Genomic DNA, 21,445 nt, shown 5'->3' on the forward strand with positions numbered 1-21,445 from the left:
GGCATCATTGAGCTCAGGAAGGTCATAACTTCTAAACTCCTTCCCCATCGACTGAATCATCTCTCTAATGTCTCTCAATGCCATTTGCTCGACCATAGCTATGTTAGAATTGTCTCTTTTATAATCCTCGGACATTGATTTTTGTATTTTTCCCATAGCTCGCGCACGTTGGTGGCCTCACAAAATACAAGTATAGTTGCAAATAATCTGCGTAGTGCGGCTGGCATTTGAAAAGTTTCAACATCACTCAAGGCATCATCAAGGGACTTATCTGTCTCAATGAGCCCTCTCTTTTCACATGTTTCTCTGAATGTAGAGTATGTGATGCCAGACACTATTCTTAAATCCTCAAATGAGGTTGCACCTCTTACATGGTTTAGGAGCACTCTTAAGAAATATCTCTCCCCCTCTGCTGGGTGCGCATACACAACCCTACCAATCTGTCCTAGCTGTTTCTTTCCTCTCTGCCACACCTTGCGACCACTGATCCACCGGTAGTGTTCTGGGAACTCCCTATATAATAATGTCCTTGCGAAACTATCAGCACGATTCATGTTGAAGTATTCCGTGAGTGTAGTCCTAGTGGCAGATGGCCTATGGATAACATCTTCTAGGTTTTTAGACTCTTCAATAATGACAGACTGCATGTTTGGTAGATGTAACTGGAGCTGCAAAACTGAGGGATATACACCAAAAAGATGAAAACTAAAAATCATGTATACAGCTTCGGGGGGTGATATGTATTGTGCATCACGGTACCGATGGATTTCATTGATAACTCCAGCAGGTTCAACTGAGAATGAAGCACGGTCATGGCCTTTGTATACATATTTGAACAGGTACTTACAAGCTTTGATGCTTGAGCATGCTTCAACGTTCATGTGGCAATTATACCTCATAAGAAGTCCTGGATTGTATGGCACCACCCACCTATTGTCTAACTCAGCCCCTCTAATTTTCACTCGACGTCCATCATCTCTCCTCCTATACAAAGGATACGAATCTTTGCCCTATTGTGTTGCATCACAAAATTGCCGTGGATACTGAAACCGACAGGCTCCATCAATCATACAAGGACACTTTCTATTCAAGGCTCCACACGGACCATGCAGCATATGCTTAATCACAAGTCCATGCAACACTGGGTACTTATCCTTGTCTGGTATCTCTACACAAATAACCTTGTCATATGCATCAGGGTTTGTCAATTTACTTGTTGATTTCATAATTAACAGGATATGCTCATGCGGCAAACCCCTTTTTTGGAACTCCGTGACATGCACATAGGCTGCAACATCTCCAAAGTACTTTTGCTTGGTCAACAAATCCATCAATGATCATAACTTGGCCCTATATACTCTTGCCACCAAGTCAGGTCTATCTTGTGGTTCCTGGCCAGGCTCTAGATTTTCTGTGATCTCCTGCCATTGCGGATTGCATGTCATAGTGATGAAATAATCTGGTTTGCCAAAATGCTGCACAATGGCCATTGCGTTAAGGTACCATCGCATCATGTCACGATCACCGCCCGGGAAAGAATGTGGCAACACAATTCTCTTGCCAACTTCAGAAGCCCTGGTTTCTCCATTTGAAACAACATCAACCAGACCCTACATGAACACAATTATCAATGATCGACTTTTATAATTATAATAATAATAAATCATTTTTTAGTTGTAGTGTACGACATATTTTGCAAAGAAAACATTTGCCTCACCTGATATAGTTCCGCCCGTATGAGTTTTTGGTTTGCTGGGTTAGCATACCAATCAATCCTCATGGACTCAATCTTTATATACATGTCAACAGCCCACTGTTGGAATAGTCGTCCTCCAAACAACAGGATGTTAAAAAGACCCCGCCGAACTTGCATTAAGAAACAATAGTATTCTCGAGCAGTGACATATTTTCCAGATTAATTTTCCTCCATCAGGCTACCCAAGTTTTCACCTTGTTGTATGTCAGCGACATTTTCAGCATCATCTATGTAGCAAGAAAAATTATTAGGGAAACTCTGTAGCACATGAGTTAGTTAGATATAAATTTCAATTAATATAAGGATTTGTCTAAACCTGTGGGGTCATGTTCTAATGTTTGCACATAAGTTGGTGTGTCCGCCATTGTGCCACGTCAGTATAGGGCATAAATTTGTTCCAACCAGTCTGTCCTCCAGGATTATATAAAGGATATGACAATGGATCATAACAACCCTGGTATGGTTTAATATACAGTGCCCGATCTCCTGTTGCATACACAAGCACACTTCTATCAAAGCATCTCTGTGGGTCATTTCCTTCGGTCCAGATAGCAGCAACTTGTGATGTCGTCGGTGCATTGTACCTTTGTAAACATAGCAAAACACGGGTGAACATATAATCTACAAAATTATATAAGCTTAGTTTGTAACTACAACAGAAACTCATGTAGTGTGGTAGAGAAGGTACCTCTTTGGTTAGGCGTGACATTGGTGTTTAGCTCAATTACATAGTCATCAAGATTTGGTATGGCCCCAACCCTCTTGAATGTTTGAACATAAGGATTGTCCGCTAATATCCTAAGAATATTTCTTATGAGGTTGATATCCAGGTCAGGAGATCTCCGTGTCCTATGTGCTAAGGTATCATCTGTATCATAAAAATACAGTTGCATGTGGCGTGGCCCTTTGGAACCTGGCACCAAGTGGTCAAGTCGGTGGTACAAGGAACCTTGCACCCGGAATGTATAGATACCAGTGCCTGCTGCGGTGGCAACACGACGATCCACACTAACCCCAAGGGTCGTGAAAGAGAAATGAGAGTTGAAGTAACGTATGTGTTTTCTGAAATACTTTGCATCAGCATCTACCTGGCTAGTAAATAACCTTTTTAAATCAGCCGGCACTTCAGGAATATGCACTTTAACCTTTCCACTTCTGCAGCAAAACCCTGGCGGTTCATATTCAAACCGTATGGCCCCACAGTGTCTGCAATTAGGCACCTTTTTCAAAACATGGTGCTGGTCTGGTATATCATGGTAGACGTAGTCGTACGGATCATCAGCGTCAGTACCAGCAACACCATTGGCATATATACGGTATGACTCATATTGGTCATCTGCATGAGAGTTATGAAGTGGTTACGAACGCACGTGGTAAAATTAATATTATTATTATTATATATATATATATATTTAAAAACACAATGATTTATGGTCGACGTGAGGCGATACCTTCCCTGTGGAATTGCCTAGCTTCGTCGTCATCGCTCTGATGTTCCATGTCTTTCCGGGGATCTGTTGCATGGGCAGCACGTGGTATGTTAAAAACTAACTCTTATGCAGTCATGTTTGTGTCATTAAAAAGCAACCCACCTCCTTCATCATCAGATTCTTGTATCTCGTTGTTTGCCGGCTGGAACAAGGTAGTGTCATATTCATCTACCCGATCGATGTTTGCATGTAACGTGCGAAGAGCTGGTGTCCCATCTGTATAGTAGTTATTATAGGTTAAAGTTATATAATTAACATCAGAAATTTACATATATGAAACTATGGATTGGAAGAAAAATGAATCAAGCAACCTGTGGGCTGGGCATTGCTGCTTGGAGTATGCTGAATGGACTGATGTGCAATATTTCTCCTGTCCCTTGTATAGCCTCGCATTTTATCCAATAATTCTTGTTTTATCGATTCTTCAAGATTGTTGTACCTTTCTCTATTTCTCCGCAATTGATTGGCACTTGAACTGGATTCTGTTTAATAATTTGGTTGATATGGTGAGATATAAATAAATCGTAAAAAATGGAAAAAAGCATCATTAGTAGGTACTATAAAATTCCAGTTATTGTTTCACCTGGATCCTGAACCATCTGAGCAGACGACTCCATTGCGATATCCCCACATACTTGTTGCCTTGGTCTGATGTAGTTATCATTTCGATGCAACCATTCCGAAGCATCGCATGGGGTTTGATTTTCTTTGTCCTGAACCGAGGTTGGGCCAGTAAAAATTCCGAAATTCCCCGTCTGAAATGGTGATTCCTGCACTCCTTGAATTGACGTACATGGGGTCATATTAACGTCAATAGAATTCATGTTTGGGGCGGAAAAATATCCTTCATTAATTAGTTGCAAAACGGCTGATGTCGTTGTCCCATAAGTTGGATATTGCGCTGCTGTTGAAGTAATAAGACAAGGTCAGCAAGTAATATTAATAATAAAAAGATAGCAATCAGATGACCTGCAAAGAGCATTCTTTAGCACCTGGCTGATCTGGTGCATTAGGAGGTGCCGTTGTTTGTGCATTTCGCCGAGCACGGTAGTCCCGCTGGTACTCCCGCTGCCTCTTATTTCTCTCCTCCCTTTGCTCGCTTGTTTCTTGAGCCCTAATCATAGTGCGGTACTCACGTTGTTTTCTATTCCTTTCCTCTCTCCTGCGTTGTTCTTCGCTGCAAGCTGTTGACATGGCCTTGTTTATTTATATACTTTTATAGATGATGGCTTATATAAAAAATATGAGTGTATGAAAATACCTGGAGTAGGTATGTTTGTTACATCGCTGAACGCAGTGCGGCCTTCTCCTGGCGTCCCCATTTTGCCGTCAAGGGCTAGTAATAATAATATAATAGACATGTCCATTAGAATCATGATATATCTTGCCGCCAGTGGTTATTTGAATACTCACATCTGAACCGCCTAAATGCTAATCTGAACCTTTGAATGTGAAGATGAAAAAAATTTCTACCATACTTGCTACATCTCTGAACATCTGAACCGCCTCGGCAAGTGACCGATAGTACTTCAGAAAAAAATCTGCATTTTGTAGTTTCATATATACTATGATCAAAAGTAAAGATAAAAAAATTCATGTACCCTATACGCATCTATACGTATATACATAGTTAGGTGTATGCATGTGTTTAGAGATGTGATCTCAGAACAAAGACAGGAGCTGGGCATGGAACATATATACGGCGGCATGGATCCATCTCGGCGGCAACATGTTTGACGATCGAAGTATACAGGCATACCTGATCTCCTCGCTCGCGACCACCTTGCCGACCACGCGTCCTCCTCGCGCGCGTGATCGTAGCGGTTGCGGGAGACGACGATCGCGGCAGGAGCGAGACGTATGCAACGGCGCCGGTGCACCCTGATCCTCGCTCGCGACAACCTCGGCAGCCGCGCGCGCGATCACTGCCTACTCGCCTCCTCCGCCGACCGCGGCAGGAGTAGCAGCGCCTCCTCCGCCTCCGTGCGTGTCCGAGAAGTTCCGTGATTTTTGGCGGCATGGCGTTCGTAATACTCGGTGGGGGCTGCATGACGTGGGTGTGGGGGAGAATGAGGAGATTTGATACACTCAATCCAGGCCCTCGATTGTGTAATGAGTAAGGAGAGAGAAGGCTTAGAGTGTATCTGGACGGTTCGTTTGAAATGTGTTGTTTTCCTGGGTACACTTTTTTGGGTGGACTTAGAGGAGACATCTCAGTGGGGAGTCGTTTTCTTGTGTGGACGTAGAAAAGAAAAGATAGTGTATTAGTAGAGTAGATGAGAATTGGCTCCACCATATGTCTATGTGCCTCTATGTCTTGTTTCTTTGTGTGTGCTCATGGAAAAGGCAACAAGACTATCTCCATCAACCTCTCACGTTTTCACGTGCTATTGGGAGGAACGGGAACCAGAGAGGGGATCCGAGATGACGAGTTTTTCTAACACAAAAAACTCTTTTAACTTTTTTTTTATTTTGCTTTTTTTACGTTCTAAACTATTCTTGCGCCCTGATCCTGATTCATGACCCGTGCTAATGCAAGTTAGAATAACACGTCTCCATCAATGATACATAGTCTAATTCTAATACGTATTGAGATGAGTATAACATACGATCATATTTGCTACTCCCTCCATTTCTAAATTATAAAATATTTTGGCTTTTGTAAATATAATTTTTTTATTATGCATTTAGATATATACTATGTCTAGATATATCGTTAAAGCGATAATCTTGAAAAGCCAAAATATTAATATTAATATTAATATGTTTGCTAGTAAAACAAAAAGCAAAAAAAGACCGGCTCACGAGGCCCTTCCGGAATCCGGATCCCCATCCGCGGATACGACACGGCGTGCCCGTGCCCCTTCCGCCGCTGCCGACTCTGCTTTGACCTCATTTTCCTCCCCTCAAGATCGCCAAGTCAAGTTGGCCACCTCCTTGCCCCGCTCCAGCAAGCCAACAGCTCATTCCTCTGGCCACCCCACTAACCAAGCAATCAATTCCCTCCTCCTCTTCCCCGTTCTCCCAGCCACAAAACCGAGCGGAAACGCAAACGCACGCGAGACGAAAGCGCAACCTGCCGCCCCCTTTCCCTTCCCCTCTTCGCGTCGTCCAGATCTCAGTCGCTGCTCGCTCCATGAGCTAGGGGGATCCGAGGCGTCCTCTAGGCTTAGCGAAGTTGGCCGGCGGCGGCGGCGGCCAGGATGGGGCTGATATCCGGCATGGTGATGGGGGTCATGGTCGGCGTCGCCATCATGGCCGGCTGGAGCCGCGTCATGCGCCGGCGCAGCACGAAGCGCATCGCTAAGGTGAGTTGGTTTGGTTAGGGTTGTGCCGCCGCCGACGAGACGGGAATGTGTGTGCCTCGTCCCCGTTCTCGCTACACCGTGGAGTTGGATCGTTCAGTTCAGGAGTAGCTGTGTGTGAGGCTTGGTTTTCGCGGGATTTGAGTTCCGTTGTGTGTCTCTCTCTCTTCCTTGCTGCAGGCTGCGGATATCAAGGTGCTCGGCTCTCTCACCAGGGACGACCTCAGGAAGCTGTGCGGTGATAGCTTCCCGGAGTGGATATCCTTCCCGCAGTTTGAGCAGGTTGGCAGCACTTCCGCCACTACTAAAATGTCAACACCCCTTGCCTTCAGTTCAGCCATTCTGGTGTGGTGTCTCATGTCTATCGTCTCGTGTTTGTGACCTCACCCCTGGATCCACAACTGGTAAATTGTAGGAAGTTAATTGTAGTTGTTCGAATGCATAGCTTAACAGAAGTTGGGGTCTCACAAAGCGAGTCTCTTGACAGCCTAACCCTTGCTTAATTTACCACAAGTGGAGACACTTGGCTAACTCATCGATAATGCTAAAAAATATACATCAAATTGGTTGTGTGGATGGGGGATATCTAAGGCTCTTAGTTTGTAGTTGACCCGATCACAGGTGATATTGAATTCTGGAGGGCTTGAGGTGAGTGCAATTGATGCTTTAGGGTAGCAATATGTTGCAGCACAGCAGCCACTAGGGCTGGTTTGAGCACCTTGGGGCTATTTGTGGCTGCTGTCAATTTGATGCACATCCATTGTAGGTTCAGCAGCTACTGGTGCCGTGATTCTGTAATGGGGATGGGGCACTGTCAGCATAGCCAATGGTGAAACACAGAGTCCAAGTACACTTTTTTTTTTTGTGACTAGAGTCCAAGTATTCTGGGTTAAATCTAATTGCATAATAGTAACTGCCAAATTCTATCCACCGAGGTATACAAAAAGGTATAATATAACGAAAATGCATAGTTGATATGAAAGTTGTGCATCATCCATGACGACACAGAAATATTAGGAAAAATATGGTATGCTCATTAAAAAAATCAAATGTTCTACACCTGCTACGAACTTTATTCTACATCTGCTACAAACTTTATTTATATCGGAAGAAAATAACTGCACCATCAACACTTTTTATATCTTCCCAAAGCATCCTCTCCCAATACTATTGTGCATCTTTTGATATGTGAACTTGGCTGATAGAAGCTCTTTGCATATATATTAATGGCCTGGCAGTTTGTACTTGACCATGTAACTTTTGTAAACATTTTTTTAGTGATACTGTAAGCACTGAAACATGGCGATGAAACTGCAGACATTTGGTAGGCATGCATTGACGAGTCGTGTACTTGTGTGATCTGCACAGTAGTGGCAACCTGGTTGGCCATCATTAAGAGCCCCAGCGGTCAGAGTGATGAGAAGAGTTGATGCAGGCTCCATATGCATCCAGTGTTTGGGGTTAGGATGTTTGGCGCTCAGCTATTGGATGTAGGCTGTCAGTGGGATGGATGGAGTAGTGGGCAAGGATAAAGCTTGTGGCTAGCCTAAGCTGGCCCATCAAGTTTTGTTTTTGGGTAGATATGCCGGGGTATACTTTGTTTCATTTTCCTTCCCTAGTTTTAACCTTGACACCTTCGCAGCTTAGTGTATACATGACATTACGTGATTGATCAAAAGACTTTGGTCTTGAACATTCAGCAAACATATCTGCTTCATGTTTCCTTTCATAAAGTGATTGCTTACAATTCATTTAAGACATAAAAAGGGTAAACCTATCGGCCGTCGCTAGTTTCCTGTCTTCATAGGGAGGTTCTTTCCAAAACTCTTAGGAGAGTAACCATGGAAGTTGGAAGAGCGATACAAGCTAATTATTAGTTTATGTTATTCCATGATTTATTCTCTTTGACTACTGAACACAGGTTTGGCCGTCAATTACTAAGAACTAGAACATTTCTTTAGTGAACCAACACAACACGGATAGGCATTTTCCACTAAGTGGGGGAAGTTGAAGGGTGAAATTTTTTATGAATCACCTCTTGAATCATCACAGAACTACAAAAGTAACAAATATTGAATTTGTATATTATGAATCACCTCTTGAATCATCACAGAACTACAAAAGTAACAAATATTGAATTTGTATATTTAGATATTATTAGTCTATTAAGAAGGGCAGGCTTGGTGCAATGGTGAGAGCTGTCTCGCAGAGTCGCCAGGTCGTGAGTTCGAAGCAGCCTCTCCATAGATTTTGCGGGGGAAAGGCTTGTCTCGGTTTATCCCTTCCCTAGACCCCACTCCCCACTCATGTGGGAGCCTCCGGCACTGGGTCTGCCCTTTTAGATATTATTAGTCTATTAGCTTTCCTCACACTGTAAATAACTATGATGATTGGTTTGACTTTATCTATGTATAGGATATCTTGGTGGTGCAAAGAGTTTGTACTAGTTCTTTTCCTTTTCTACAAAACATTCTGTACATAAAATTGAGAGATTATGACCCTGCCTCTGAACATATTCTGTAACTCATTGGACCTGCCGAATTAATATTTAATTGTTTGCTGCAGGTTAAATGGCTGAACAAGCATCTAAGCAAACTTTGGCCTTTCGTTGTAGAAGTAAGTTTAAAGTTACTTGAGTCTTAATCTTAGTTACAGTTCTGCAAAGTACTTTACTTATTGTTAATGTTTTCTAGTAATAATCATCCATATGATATACCATTGTAGTGTTCTTCATTCCTTGTATGATGTTTCATATTGTTGATTTTTTAATTGGTATGTCTCATCATATTCCTTATTATTTTTTTATTTTGTTGATCATGTTTTATTTTTCTACGTAGCTGACCTCTTGAGTTAATTTTGTCCATGTGTTGAGACCAGAAATTCTGAGCATGAAAAATAAATAAGTTTTTGGCGTTTGGAGTCTCCATTTTATTGGTATTGAATGTTCACGTCTTAGATTAGTGAAACCTTCGCTGGACTTGAAAATAAGCATCAGGACACCTGAATGATCATGTACATGACATTTGCTTTAATCTATACTGTTAACCGATCATTTGTAAAGGCCGCAATGGCGATTGGGTTAGAGATTGATTCATACTGAACCTATCTGATTCCTAGTTTTCTAGATTCACTGAAAAATGAAGTCTTTTAATAGTACAATATGGCTTTCTAACTTTTCTAGATAGGTTAAGCTGTCCCACAATTATAAAATTTCAAATTGTACATTATAACTACAGTTTCCATCAGGCATGGATAGTGTCAGCTGTTTGCATTTCCATCTTTGTTAAGACATGCCTAGCTGTCTGTTTTGCTGCAATCTTGTGCCCTACCCTACTTATTGTCTAGCACTACTGTTCATAAGCCATATGTGCTGAGCTTACTTTTCATTTAATTTTAGGCTGCAACAGTAGTGGTTAAGGAATCTGTTGAACCACTGCTAGATGATTACCGGCCTCCAGGAATAAAATCTTTGAAGTTCAGCAAATTTTCTCTTGGAAATGTGTCACCAAAGATAGAAGGTTTCCTGTCTATACGTTGCATGTTCAGTTCTATTAATTTGTGTTTATTCTTCTTTGGTGCGTACTATCTCTTAGAATTGAAGATTCGAACATGCATTTAGTTATACTGTGGAGATAATATACTTAAATAACAAAGTTTGTTACTCGTACTCTACAGTGAATGCTGAATATTATACACAAGATTGACTTTGCACATTTAAATATTTGGAAATCAAGGCATGATTTTTTTTTGTCGTAACTGCAATTACTTTATGTGGAATTAATGATTGGCTGAAATTGCTTATAAATTAATAAAACATGTCAACTTCCATGTTTAAGTGAGTTTATGATTTACATATTATTTATGACAAACAGATATAAATTATATTTATAATTGCATTTATATCGTCTTGAATCTTGATGCAGGACTACATAAGGATGACTTAAAATATGATGTGTTTTGTTTGTTTGTTGTGATTTGTGAAGGTATTCGTATTCAAAATCTTCAACCAGGCCAAATCATCATGGATATAGATTTCCGTTGGGGTGGTAATCCAAGCATAATCCTAGCTGTTGATGCTGTAGTTGCATCACTGCCTATTCAGGTTTTCTTTGCCACACGATAATTTAGGAAGGCAACTGTTCTTGATTATAAGTCCTTATATTTTTACCCAACCATCTTGCAGCTCAAGGATCTTCAGGTCTATACTGTCATACGTGTTATATTTCAACTGTCTGAAGACATCCCTTGCATTTCTGCTGTTGTTGTGGCTCTCCTTGCTGATGCAAGTATCTAGTACCCAGTACTACCTCCTTTTCTTATCTGACGTTTTATATTTTAAGTACACTTACCATGTTGCCTTTTTAAAATTTACATCCCTTGCCACCAAATGAACTGTATTTCCCACCTTCCTCAACAGTCAAGATTTTGAGAAAACTGGTTGGTGAATGAAACTCAATAGTCAATATGCTTTGAGAGCCAAAGCTCCTGAATTTGAGACTTGGCAAACAAATTTTGATGGATAAAAATTGTGGTTTACTTTGAGTCTATGTTTGCGTTGAAGTTAATTGTTGTCAACCTTTCCTGAATAGCTTTAGCTATTTCATATACTGATTGGTGCATGAAATTCAATATTACACCATTATGTTTATTCGTCTCCTGAACTACCCATATTTAACCCGAGTGGCCAATGAAAAACTATATTAAGTCTCATAAAATGTAGCCTAAATTAAAATAGGATGGGGGGCAATTTAGGAAAATTGAATTATGTATCTCTCAGAAACCATATAGAATCAGATAAAAAGAACACTATTTCTTTGAAATGTTTTGAGATGTCTGTTGATGAGTTTGATAATGTAAACTTTTTAGAAATGTTCTATGAAGTACGTTTCCAGAGTTGAGCAATTTCAACTATCAAGAGAGCGTTTCCCATTTGTTTCTTTTAATTGGGTTCTTTGTGCTCCAGCCAGAGCCAAAAATTCAGTACACCCTGAAGGCCATTGGAGGAAGCCTAACTGCAGTTCCTGGACTTTCTGACATGATTGATGTATGATGACTAGACAGTATTTTGAACATTCTAGTCCTACCAGCAACAATATATAAATATAACCATGGTTCTTTTCCCTGTGATTAGGACACTGTCAATTCAATTGTTTCTGATATGCTCTTGTGGCCACACAGGCATGTTGTTAAACTTGGTGTCAATGTTGATACAAGGTGGGTTTTCCTTAACATATTATTTTCTCTTTATCTTACCATCTTAGAATGTGCACTTCAGCTGTTTAAAATAGATAGCTCAACAAAGCCTCAACTTACTTCTGCTGATTAGTCCTTTTATTTATAAATTGTAGGTTTTCGTTATTGTTGTCCTTGTCCAATATCTATTTTGTACACCATTTTTATTTTGCTTAATATTTGAGAGATGTGCTGGATGCATACATCATGTTATGAAAGAGATCCATACAGTCAATCCTTAACTAGACACTTAATGCTGCAATTGCAACTAGATACAAATTATTTTAGCAATTTATGAATGATTTTAAGTATCCCAGAGGTATCTCTTGCTAGCTTAGAAGGGCTAATGATAATTTTGTTTCTGTATGTTGCTGGGAAAAATGTTTTTATACATTCTGATATCAGATCCCATTTGGCACTGATGACTTAGCTTACCTTTTCTTTCTCCCTAGTGACTTGGAGCTTAAACCTCAGGGAAGACTTTCTGTTACTGTGGTAAAAGCAACTTCTTTGAAAAATAAGGAGATGATCGGTAAATCAGACCCTTATGTGAAACTGTACGTGCGGCCAATGTTTAAGGTCAAAACAAAAGTCATAGATGACAACCTGAATCCGGAATGGAATGAAACATTTGATCTGATTGTCGAAGACAAAGAAACCCAATCTGTCAGTTTTGAGGTAATTCTATATATATATTTTTGTCTTGTTCCTCTGTTGGAAACGTCCCTTGCATCAAAGAAAAAACATCTTCATAAAAAAGGATTAGTGCACCATGGAGCTTAAAAATATGCAAGAATAAGATCGATGTCTTTGAAACAATACCTTTTTCAATCCACTAGACTCACCAAGATCCCCTTACATTAGATTATGTTACATGAACACATGAATGTGTCATCCTATGTTATGAAATGTAGGTCATTAGGGGATAACAATAGCCAGGAAGATAGGCCGGGCAAAGTTGGTTTGGAGGGAGACTAGAGTATTGGGGGACTTGGGATTAGTTCTTCTTCATCGCCTTCTTCCTTGGCACATCACCTCCCTTTATATAGAGAGGATTCCTGACTACCTATGGAAGGCCCAATTAAAACATAACAAAATCATATCCAACCTATGTCATTGGTCAAATCTAATCCATCTCTATAATTGATCCAATCCCTCTATTTAATCCTATGGGGCCCTGGCCCCCAAGCTGACTCCCCATAACACTCCTGCACCCTTGGGAAACAGCTCGTCTTGGAGCTACAGTGGAGATCATGGTGGCAGTGTGCACTTGGGGCGTGTTTGGTTCCCAGCCTGGAAAATACACCTGCGCCAGGCTTTCAATTTCTAACGCGGGTCGAATGCAGCTGCCTGGTGGAGCTTTCTGGGCGAGGGTGTTATGGTCTGCTAGGATTGAGAGGGAGAGAGCTAATCCCAAGTCCCCCAATACTCTATTTTACATTCCTAAGTTAAGCTTGAAATTGTTCTTAATTAATCCTCACCCAGCAGCATTATGTTAGACTAATGTATTGTTACTAGCATGTTCAAACTGACGAATAAAAGGGGCACTAATTAACTGTCCGTGATACATTTGCATATTGACCATTTGATGTAATTTTGTGGGTGTCTGATAAACTTTGCTTGGAGCAAACGATTTTCGTTGCTAAACAAAATGTACATTGAGACTTTCAAGAAATGGCTTGGACCTTTGTACAAAACAAAATTCGGACATTCTCGTATAAATTCTTAATGTTTGACACTGCTCCAATATGAGATACCAATTCAACCTGGCTTATTTTGTTGTCAATATTTGTGGTTGATTTCACAGGTTTACGACGAAGACAAACTTCAGCAAGACAAGAGGCTGGGTGTGGCAAAACTAGTAGTGAACACTCTTGAACCTGAGATCACCCAAGAAGTCACTCTGAAGCTGTTACATTCACTGGATCCAATTAAAAATAGGGACACCAAGGATAGAGGCACATTACATCTTAAGGTGAGTGTGGGTTTCTACTTATTGTTACGTCTTTAACCTGAGTAGCATATAGCCTTGAAGCTAGAGATCCTAGAGGACTTGTGAATAAGAAATACATATTTGTTATGTGCACATGTTCCTTTTCTGTTTACCTAATAACATTGCTTTTCCAACTTGGTATTTCTTAGTCTATTAGTACATTCTGCCACATACTCACATATGGTTAAGAAAAATCCATGTGACGCATACTCTAGGTTATGACTTTGAGCGAGCCATCCAGATCTTCATGGGCAGTGCACATTTTACATGCACGCTTGTGTTTGGCCTGGATCTCCTACAGAACACCACAGGCCTCAGCCTCATGTGCTCCTGACCCCAGCCCTAATTCCCAACAACATGCTGGTGATGACTCCTGCTATCCCCCCCCCTCCCCCCCCACCTCCTATCTGCCCTCTGTCCGCCACAGCCTCTGCACTCCTCCCTGCAATAATCATAATGGTGACAAGGGGGCTCAATTTGTCCCTTGATGGCTCAACTGCACTAGCGGTCCAGCGCTAGCCAACAACAGCAGGCAGATTCATGCTCACTCCTGACTACTTCGTACCTCCTGTCACTCATGCAGCATGTCCATGTGTGGGTGCTGTGCTGAATACAGTAGGGTTCTGTCTATTTCTGTCAGGCCGTTTTTTAACACGCAGGAGAGCTGTGTATTATTATCTTAAAGAAGGGGGAAACGGGTAAAGAATCCTGGCTACACTCACCCATAGGGTGACAAAATTACATATGCACCTTTTTCTTACAAATACAAATGACCTGGAATAACCTAGCCCTAGGAACAAGGGCTGACAAGGAGTCCCTCACGCCCCATCCATTGCCCAAGGCTGGGCCGCCTCCTTAGCTTAGACCTTTGGATCCTTGATTTTTTTGCATCCATCTAAAATGTCTTGTCTTCACATAGCACTAATACTGTAAATAATTAGGGGAACACCTCAAACCCAATATTGGGGGGGGGGGGGGGGGGGGTGTTGGAGGTAACGCAGACTTGATTAGCCCGAACAGCCTTAAACCCCAGGCCGTCTCCTTGATTATATATAGAGGTAGACATTGCATTGATTACAAACAGCTCACTAGAGCATAGCTAATCAGATAGGTGCCTTGGCAGCCGTACACACCTCTTGGGCTGCCCAAGGTCTTTAATGACTATAATTAACTAGCATAGTTATCTAGGAAGTGCTTAGGAAGCAGAGCTTATTAACTACATTTCTCCCCCTAAGACCTGCTTCAACTAATCTTGATCTCCTTGATCCCAATCCTGCTCCTCATCTCTTCCAGCTTGGTTTTGCCCAAGGCTTTAGTTAGTATATCAGCGAGCTGATCTGCAGTGGGAATGAACTCTGTCTTGATGCTACCTTCTTCCACACAATCTCTGATGAAATGATGCTTGATTCTAATATGCTTGCTCCTGTCATGGAAAACAGGATTCTTTGCCAAAGTCAGAGCAGACTTATTGTCTACTCTGAGTTCCACCACCTCAACTTTTCTTCCCAACAAATCTGCAAACAGTCTTGACAACCACAAAGCTTGGGTTGCAGCTGTTGTCATCGCCACATATTCAGCCTCACAGCTAGACAGAGCAACAACTCTCTGTTTGACAGACTGCCAGCTGACCAGGCTGGTTCCAAGGAAGAACAAACATCCAGTTGTGCTTTTGCTTGAATCAACATCTCCAGCCAAATCTGAATCACTGTAACCCACAAACCTTGCTTTGCCTGTTGTTCTGGTGTAGCAGAGCCCATGATCTAGAGTACCAGCCAGGTATCTCAAGATCCTCTTCACAGCCTGAAGATGTACAGTTGTTGGCTTCTCCAGAAATCTGCTAACATACCCTACAGCAAAAGCCAAATCTGGTCTTGTGTGCACTAGGTATCTCAAGCTGCCAACCAGTCTTCTGTACTGAGTTGGATTTACTTCCTTTGCTGTGCTTTCCTTGCTCAATTTCAACCTTTCTTCCATGGGTGTGGTGGCTGGATTACAACCTGCCATACCACCAAGCTCAAGTATCTTCTTAGCATAATGGGTTTGCTTCAGAGTGATGCTCCTCTCTGATTGTCTCACCTCAACTCCCAGATAGAGAGACAGAAGACCCAAATCACTCATTTCAAAGGTTTGCTTCATCTTTACCTTGAAAGCTTCAATCTTCTGCTGGTTGACTCCTGTGATGATCAAATCATCAACATAGACTCCAATTACCAGTAGGGAGTCACCTGATCCCTTCCTGTACATAGCAGCTTCATACACATTCTGCTCAAAACCCATCTGCTTGAGAGTCAAGTCAAGCTTGGCATTCCATGCCCGAGGAGCCTGTCTTAGGCCATACAGAGCCTTGTGCAGCCTATACACTTTCTTCTCTCCTGGTACTACAAAACCTAGAGGCTGTGTAACATAAACCTCCTCCTGGAGTTCTCCATTCAAAAATGCAGACTTCACATCCATGTGATGTACTGCCCATCCCTCTTGTGCTGCTAGGGCAAGCAAAACACGCACTGATTCTAGCCTTGCAACCGGTGCAAAAGCATCTTCATAATCAACTCCTTCCTGCTGCACAAAACCACGGGCCACAAGTCTTGCCTTGTGCCTAATTACAGCTCCATGTTCATCCTTTTTCAGCTTAAACACCCATTTCAGTGAAATTGGACGGTGACCAGGATGGGGAGAAACAAGTTCCCAAGTCCCATTCCGCTCTACTGATCTCAGCTCCTCCTTCATCGCTGCTTGCCAATCTGGATCATCTTTGGCTTCTTCATAGCTTGTAGGCTCACCAGAATGGGTGAGATTCAGTTCTGCAAACAGCCGCTGCGCCGGCGGAGGGGTTGGCTGATCACCAATAATGTCGTGAATCTTCCGATAGCGGAGTTCTTCATCGTCGTGGTAGGCATCCACCCTTTCATCATCATCCTCCAGGGGGGTCACATGCTCAACCTGAGGACTTACTGGAGCTGGTGTAGGTGTTCTGGGCGACGCAGGCGCCTCTGCCTCCGCTGCAGGCTCTCCTGCATTCACCGGAGAGAAACCAGGCGATGCAGGATGTGGCGGAGGAGATAGTGAAGGCGACGCTGAACTTCCTGCTTCAGGGAGTTCCTCCGCCCATGGGAATTCAACAGTAAACTCACTGCCCGCTGCTTCTGATGTGCCTGCTGCCGGTGATGCCCAGTCCCAGCCGCGGCCTTCATCGAACACCACATCGCGGCTGACACGCACGCGCTGGGACACTGGATCATAGATACGGTATGCCTTGGCCCCTTCCGCATAACCGATAAACACGCCAGTCTCGCCGCGGTCATCGAGCTTACTAAGCTGAGTAAGCCGCCGGGTATAGGCCACACAGCCAAAGACCTTGAGATGGCCGACTGTTGGTGCCCGGCCGTGCCACGCCTCATAAAGAGTGGCATTCTTCAGCGCCTTCGTCGGGGATCGATTCAAAATGTGCACAGCCGTCATCACAGCCTCCCCCAAAACCGAGAGGGCATCCGGCGTTGCTTGAGCAAAGCTCGTGCCATGGCCACCACTGTTTGGTTCCTGCGCTCAACAACACCGTTCTGTTGCGGTGAATAAGGGGCACTGAAATGCCGTTTAATACCTTCATCAGCGCAGTATGCAACAAACTCCGCGACGGTGAATTCGCCGCCATTGTCGGTGCGCAGGACCTTCAACTTGCGCCCGCTTTCCACCTCTGCTGCCACCTTGACCTTCTTAATTGCTTCTGCTGCTGCGTCCTTGGATGGCAGCAACACAACCCACATAAAACGGGTAGCGTCATCGACGAGCAGCAAGATATAGCGGTTGCCCGCCGGTGTCGCTGGCGTGACCGGACTGCACAGGTCACCGTGCACCAGCTCAAGCTGATTCTGGGCACGGTATGCTGCTGCAGCCGGAAAGGAACGCCGCCTCTGCTTGGTGGTAACGCAGGTGTCACACACCTGCTCAACATGGTCGACCACCGGCATCCCGCGCGCCATCTCCTCCTTGCTGAGTCGCCGGAGTGCGTCGAAGTGCAGATGGCCGAAACGCTCGTGCCACTGCCACGCCTCATCATCCTTGCGCGCCGCGAGACAGAGAGGTTGTGCAGCCTCAAGATGCAGAATATACAATCTATTCTTCCCTCTGTGTACCTTGGCGAGCAGACGGCGGCTCTTGTCCCAAATGCGAAGCACGCCATCGTCAATCTCAACCTTGGACCCTCCTTCATCAAGCTGACCCAGACTTAGGATAGAGTTCTTCAGCGCCGGAATGAAGTAGACGCCATGAAGGACCCTCTGCTCACCGGTCTTGGCTTGGAAAACAATAGACCCGACGCCCTTGATCTCTACCTTCGACGCGTCCCCGAACCTGACCGTTCCTCGAACGCCAGTGTTCAGATCAGCAAAGAACTCTTGGCGCCCGGTCATGTGATGCGTCGCGCCGGAGTCCAGGTACCAGCCGCTGTCCACCTCTTCTTCGTGCACGCCGAGATAGGCGCGAGCACGTGGCTGGAAAAGTTCAACGTGCTGCGCCGTGTAGCTGTGCGCCGGCGTGCTCTGTTCCAGGCTGATGAAGCCATGTGCCAGAAACAGAGCGCCATCTTCATCGCACTCGGCGTACTGGGAGCGCGCCTCATGCCTTCCTTGGTTCCCGTCACGCTGCCCAGCCTGATTTCCACCGCCACGGCCTCCACCACGGCTGCCACCGCCGCGGCCAGCACGGTTTCCACCTCTACCGCCGCGCTCTGCACCTTCACGGCGCGGCTGGGGACACTCACGTGCCCAGTGGCCCTCCTGGTTGCAGTTGAGGCAGGTGTTGGGGCCGACGCGGCCAGTAACATTGCCATCTCCTCGTCCGCCACCACGTCCACCGCCTCTGCCTCGTCCTCGTCCACCGCGGCTACGTCCATCACCACCGCGCTGGTTCCTGAAACCAGAACCACCGGCATCATCTCCCTTCTTCTCCTTCCTCCAGCGCGCTCTCCACTGCTCCTCGGTGTACAGCAGCTTGCCGTTGATGGCCACCGGCTCGGTCAGCGCTTGTTCCTCGCGATTATCCACCGCCTTGAGCCTTCCAGTCACCTCCTCAAGAGTGAGCGCCTCAAAGTCGAGGAACTGCTCAATGGCGACAACAATCTGCGCGTACTTGGCTGGCACCGTGCGCAGAAACTTCTCCACCACACGCTCCTCAGTGATGTCCTTGTCACCATGAATGACAAGCTGCTGGTGCAGAGTTGACAGACGCAGGGCGAAATCCTCCACTTGCTCGCCGGGGTTGACGCCGATGTTCTCCCAATCGCGGCGTAGGCGCTGCAGCGTTGCTCGACGGACCCGGTCTACGCCGATGCGAGTCGCAGCGATGGCGTCCCACGCCTCCTTCGCCGTAGCCTTGTCGAGGAGTGGGATGCCCATCTCCTTGGGCACGGCCCCGACAATCACCTCCAGTGCACGTCTGTCATCGCGAAACTGGACAGGGCCGCCCTCGATGGCGTCCCAGAGGTCGCGCGCCTGCATCCTCAACTTCATGATCTGACTCCACTCGTAGTAGTTCGACTTGTCCAGCATCGGCCACGATGTGCTGCTACCGGAGTCGCGGTACACCACTCTGCCGTGCGGTGATTCGTAGCGACCGCCGCCGCGGCCGCGCCTCCGGTCCCACAGTGGTGACTGCGAGCGCCTCCTGTCTCGCGACGGAGTCCGCAGCCCCCGATCCTCCTCTTCCTCCTCTGTATCCTCTTCTTCTCCCTTCTCAGCAGCAATTTCGGCCCGCAGCTCCTGCGCCGTCCTTGCTGCCGCCTCTGCAGCAGCCGCCGCCTGCTTTGCTGCCTGGACTGCCAGCGCTGCTGCTTCCTCTGCAGCCTTCAAGCGCGCGGCACGGCCGGAGGAGTCGCCCAGCTCTCCATCGCCGGTTCCCTTGGCCTTGAGCCTGGCAGCGCGCTCAGCAGAGGTCGACATGGGGTGGAGAAGGTGAGGAGTTGGCCTCGTGGCTCTCTGGTGTCTAACCTAGCTCTGGTACCAAATGTTGGAGGTAACGCAGACTTGATTAGCCTGAACAACCTTAAACCCCAGGCCGTCTCCTTGATTATATATAGAGGTAGACATTGCATTGATTACAAACAGCTCACTAGAGCATAGCTAATCAGATAGGTGCCTTGGCAGCCGTACACACCTCTTGGGCTGCCCAAGGTCTTTAATGACTATAATTAACTAGCATAGTTATCTAGGAAGTGCTTAGGAAGCAGGGCTTATTAACTAAAGGGGGGGGGGGGGGGGGGTTTGACTTCATATATATGTATAGATAGTCAAAGTACAACTTAGAGTACAAGTTACTACTTCCGTCCCAGAAAGAATGCAATTCTAGGTGCATTCTTGGTTAGTGTCTAAAGTTTGACCAAATATATAGGTAAAATATATTGATGTTTATGATGTCAAGTAAGTATATTATGAAAATATATCTCATGACAAATCTAATGATACTTATTTGATGTCATAAATATAGTTAGACAGAGGGAGTACTTCCAATCAAGAGGCCAATTGTTTTGGCCACCGCATAAGAACTTTCAACTTGGGTATAGACTGAAAAATGTCATTGACTAGTTCTCTTAATTTCATTTCGCAAAATTGGTTCTTCAGTTTGCTTCTTTGTTGCACTGGGTACATGTTATGGCATAATGAATTGTTTTAAGTCATGGTTGGAACAAAATGTAGTTTCGTGGACTGTCAGCTTGAGAAATATTATTTGACTGGAAAAATTAAGAGTTAATTCCATGATCAATTTGATGGTACGAATATATTATTTTTCAACCCTTACAGGTAAAGTATCACCCCTTTACAAAGGAAGAGCAGCTGGAAGCCCTAGAGATGGAAAAGCAAGCCATAGAGGAGAGGAAGCGGTTGAAGCAGGCTGGGGTAATTGGTAGCACAATGGATGCTGTTGGCGGTGCCGCATCACTAGTTGGTTCCGGTGTTGGACTTGTGGGCACTGGCATTGGTGCTGGCGTTGGCCTCGTTGGTTCTGGTATTGGTGCTGTCGGCAGTGGCCTTGGTAAAGCCGGGAAGTTCATGGGCAGGACGGTGACAGGGCCTTTCAGCATGTCCCGCAAGAACGGCAGCAGCTCTACTGCTCCCCAGCCTGATCAACCTTCGGCATAGTCGGATGTACAGTGAAAGACAATTGTCATATTTGTGACAGGGTTACCATTCTACTCTGTGTAAACGTGCTATACCTAGGATTATACGTAGTACTTCGTTTGTGTTTCAGTCACTGCCTGGTTATATGAAATATATGCTGATTTATTTTCTTCGTTGTATTGAAACCAATGTTTTAAATCTCCCGCTATAGCTATAGCTATATTTGTGTTCATGTACAATTTAGCCGCTAAATCTATTAGCTGATTTAGAGATACACCACTAAACACCTTAGCTTCTATTTAAAACTATGATTGAAACGAGGAACTTTCATAGTAAAGATTGCTGTAAATTACATCAGCTTTCCCGACCTATATAACTGCACGCTTCCTACATTTCAGCTGCCTGATTATTTAGCGGTGCTTAGGCGACAGCGCTCGCGTCTTCCTCCTCTCCAGTGTGACAGTGGATGAGGCGGCAGCAGGTTTTCAGGGATCCCTGGATGCCTTAGAAAGGGAGGGGCCCGAGGGTTGGCTGGTGGCGAGCGAGGCAGTGGGGGAGAC

At 44.6% G+C, this 21,445-nt stretch overlaps 2 protein-coding genes and 1 long non-coding RNA gene across 3 annotated transcripts; 1 reads left to right on the top strand and 2 right to left on the bottom strand.

The window, feature by feature from the left end:
• LOC136551322 (uncharacterized) lies at positions 1 to 2,322 on the bottom strand. Its single transcript, XR_010782529.1, has 3 exons — positions 2,073 to 2,322; positions 1,718 to 1,983; positions 1 to 1,610 (listed from the first exon to the last, which is right to left on the bottom strand). It is a non-coding gene; the product is annotated as an uncharacterized lncRNA (long non-coding RNA).
• An 84-nt stretch (positions 2,323 to 2,406) lies between these two features.
• On the bottom strand, positions 2,407 to 4,616 carry LOC136548384 (uncharacterized). Its single transcript, XM_066539936.1, has 7 exons — positions 4,508 to 4,616; positions 4,239 to 4,430; positions 3,830 to 4,150; positions 3,558 to 3,728; positions 3,349 to 3,462; positions 3,208 to 3,270; positions 2,407 to 3,092 (listed from the first exon to the last, which is right to left on the bottom strand). Exons 1-7 carry the CDS (start codon positions 4,611 to 4,613, stop codon positions 2,407 to 2,409), a joined length of 1,653 nt encoding a protein of 550 aa, XP_066396033.1. The 5' UTR covers positions 4,614 to 4,616.
• A 1,579-nt stretch (positions 4,617 to 6,195) lies between these two features.
• LOC136549595 (calcium-dependent lipid-binding protein-like) lies at positions 6,196 to 21,054 on the top strand. The gene is made up of 11 exons (XM_066540930.1): positions 6,196 to 6,554; positions 6,732 to 6,833; positions 9,117 to 9,167; positions 9,949 to 10,069; positions 10,535 to 10,653; positions 10,735 to 10,837; positions 11,519 to 11,595; positions 11,683 to 11,765; positions 12,236 to 12,461; positions 13,591 to 13,758; positions 20,568 to 21,054. Exons 1-11 carry the CDS (start codon positions 6,450 to 6,452, stop codon positions 20,904 to 20,906), a joined length of 1,494 nt encoding a protein of 497 aa, XP_066397027.1. The 5' UTR covers positions 6,196 to 6,449; the 3' UTR covers positions 20,907 to 21,054.
• The last annotated feature ends 391 nt before the right edge of the window (positions 21,055 to 21,445 follow it).

The sequence above is a fragment of the Miscanthus floridulus genome, chromosome 4 (assembly GCF_019320115.1).
Source record: "Miscanthus floridulus cultivar M001 chromosome 4, ASM1932011v1, whole genome shotgun sequence".
NCBI classification, from domain to species: Eukaryota; Viridiplantae; Streptophyta; class Magnoliopsida; order Poales; family Poaceae; genus Miscanthus; species Miscanthus floridulus.

What these genes read in the sequence shown, in the direction of transcription:
- LOC136548384 (XM_066539936.1), bottom strand. Translation starts at nt 4,613, where the DNA reads ATGGACATGTCTATTATATTATTATTACTAGCCCTTGACGGCAAAATG. An exon ending in AACAAACATACCTACTCCAG is followed by an intron (nt 4,431 to 4,507) that starts GTATTTTCATAC and finishes CCATGTCAACAG; the next exon opens with CTTGCAGCGAAGAACAACGC. An exon ending in CAGCAATGCCCAGCCCACAG is followed by an intron (nt 3,463 to 3,557) that starts GTTGCTTGATTC and finishes ACTACTATACAG; the next exon opens with ATGGGACACCAGCTCTTCGC.
- LOC136549595 (XM_066540930.1), top strand. Translation starts at nt 6,450, where the DNA reads ATGGGGCTGATATCCGGCATGGTGATGGGGGTCATGGTCGGCGTCGCC. An exon ending in GGCTCTCCTTGCTGATGCAA is followed by an intron (nt 10,838 to 11,518) that starts GTATCTAGTACC and finishes TGCTCCAGCCAG; the next exon opens with AGCCAAAAATTCAGTACACC. An exon ending in GAGGCACATTACATCTTAAG is followed by an intron (nt 13,759 to 20,567) that starts GTGAGTGTGGGT and finishes CAACCCTTACAG; the next exon opens with GTAAAGTATCACCCCTTTAC.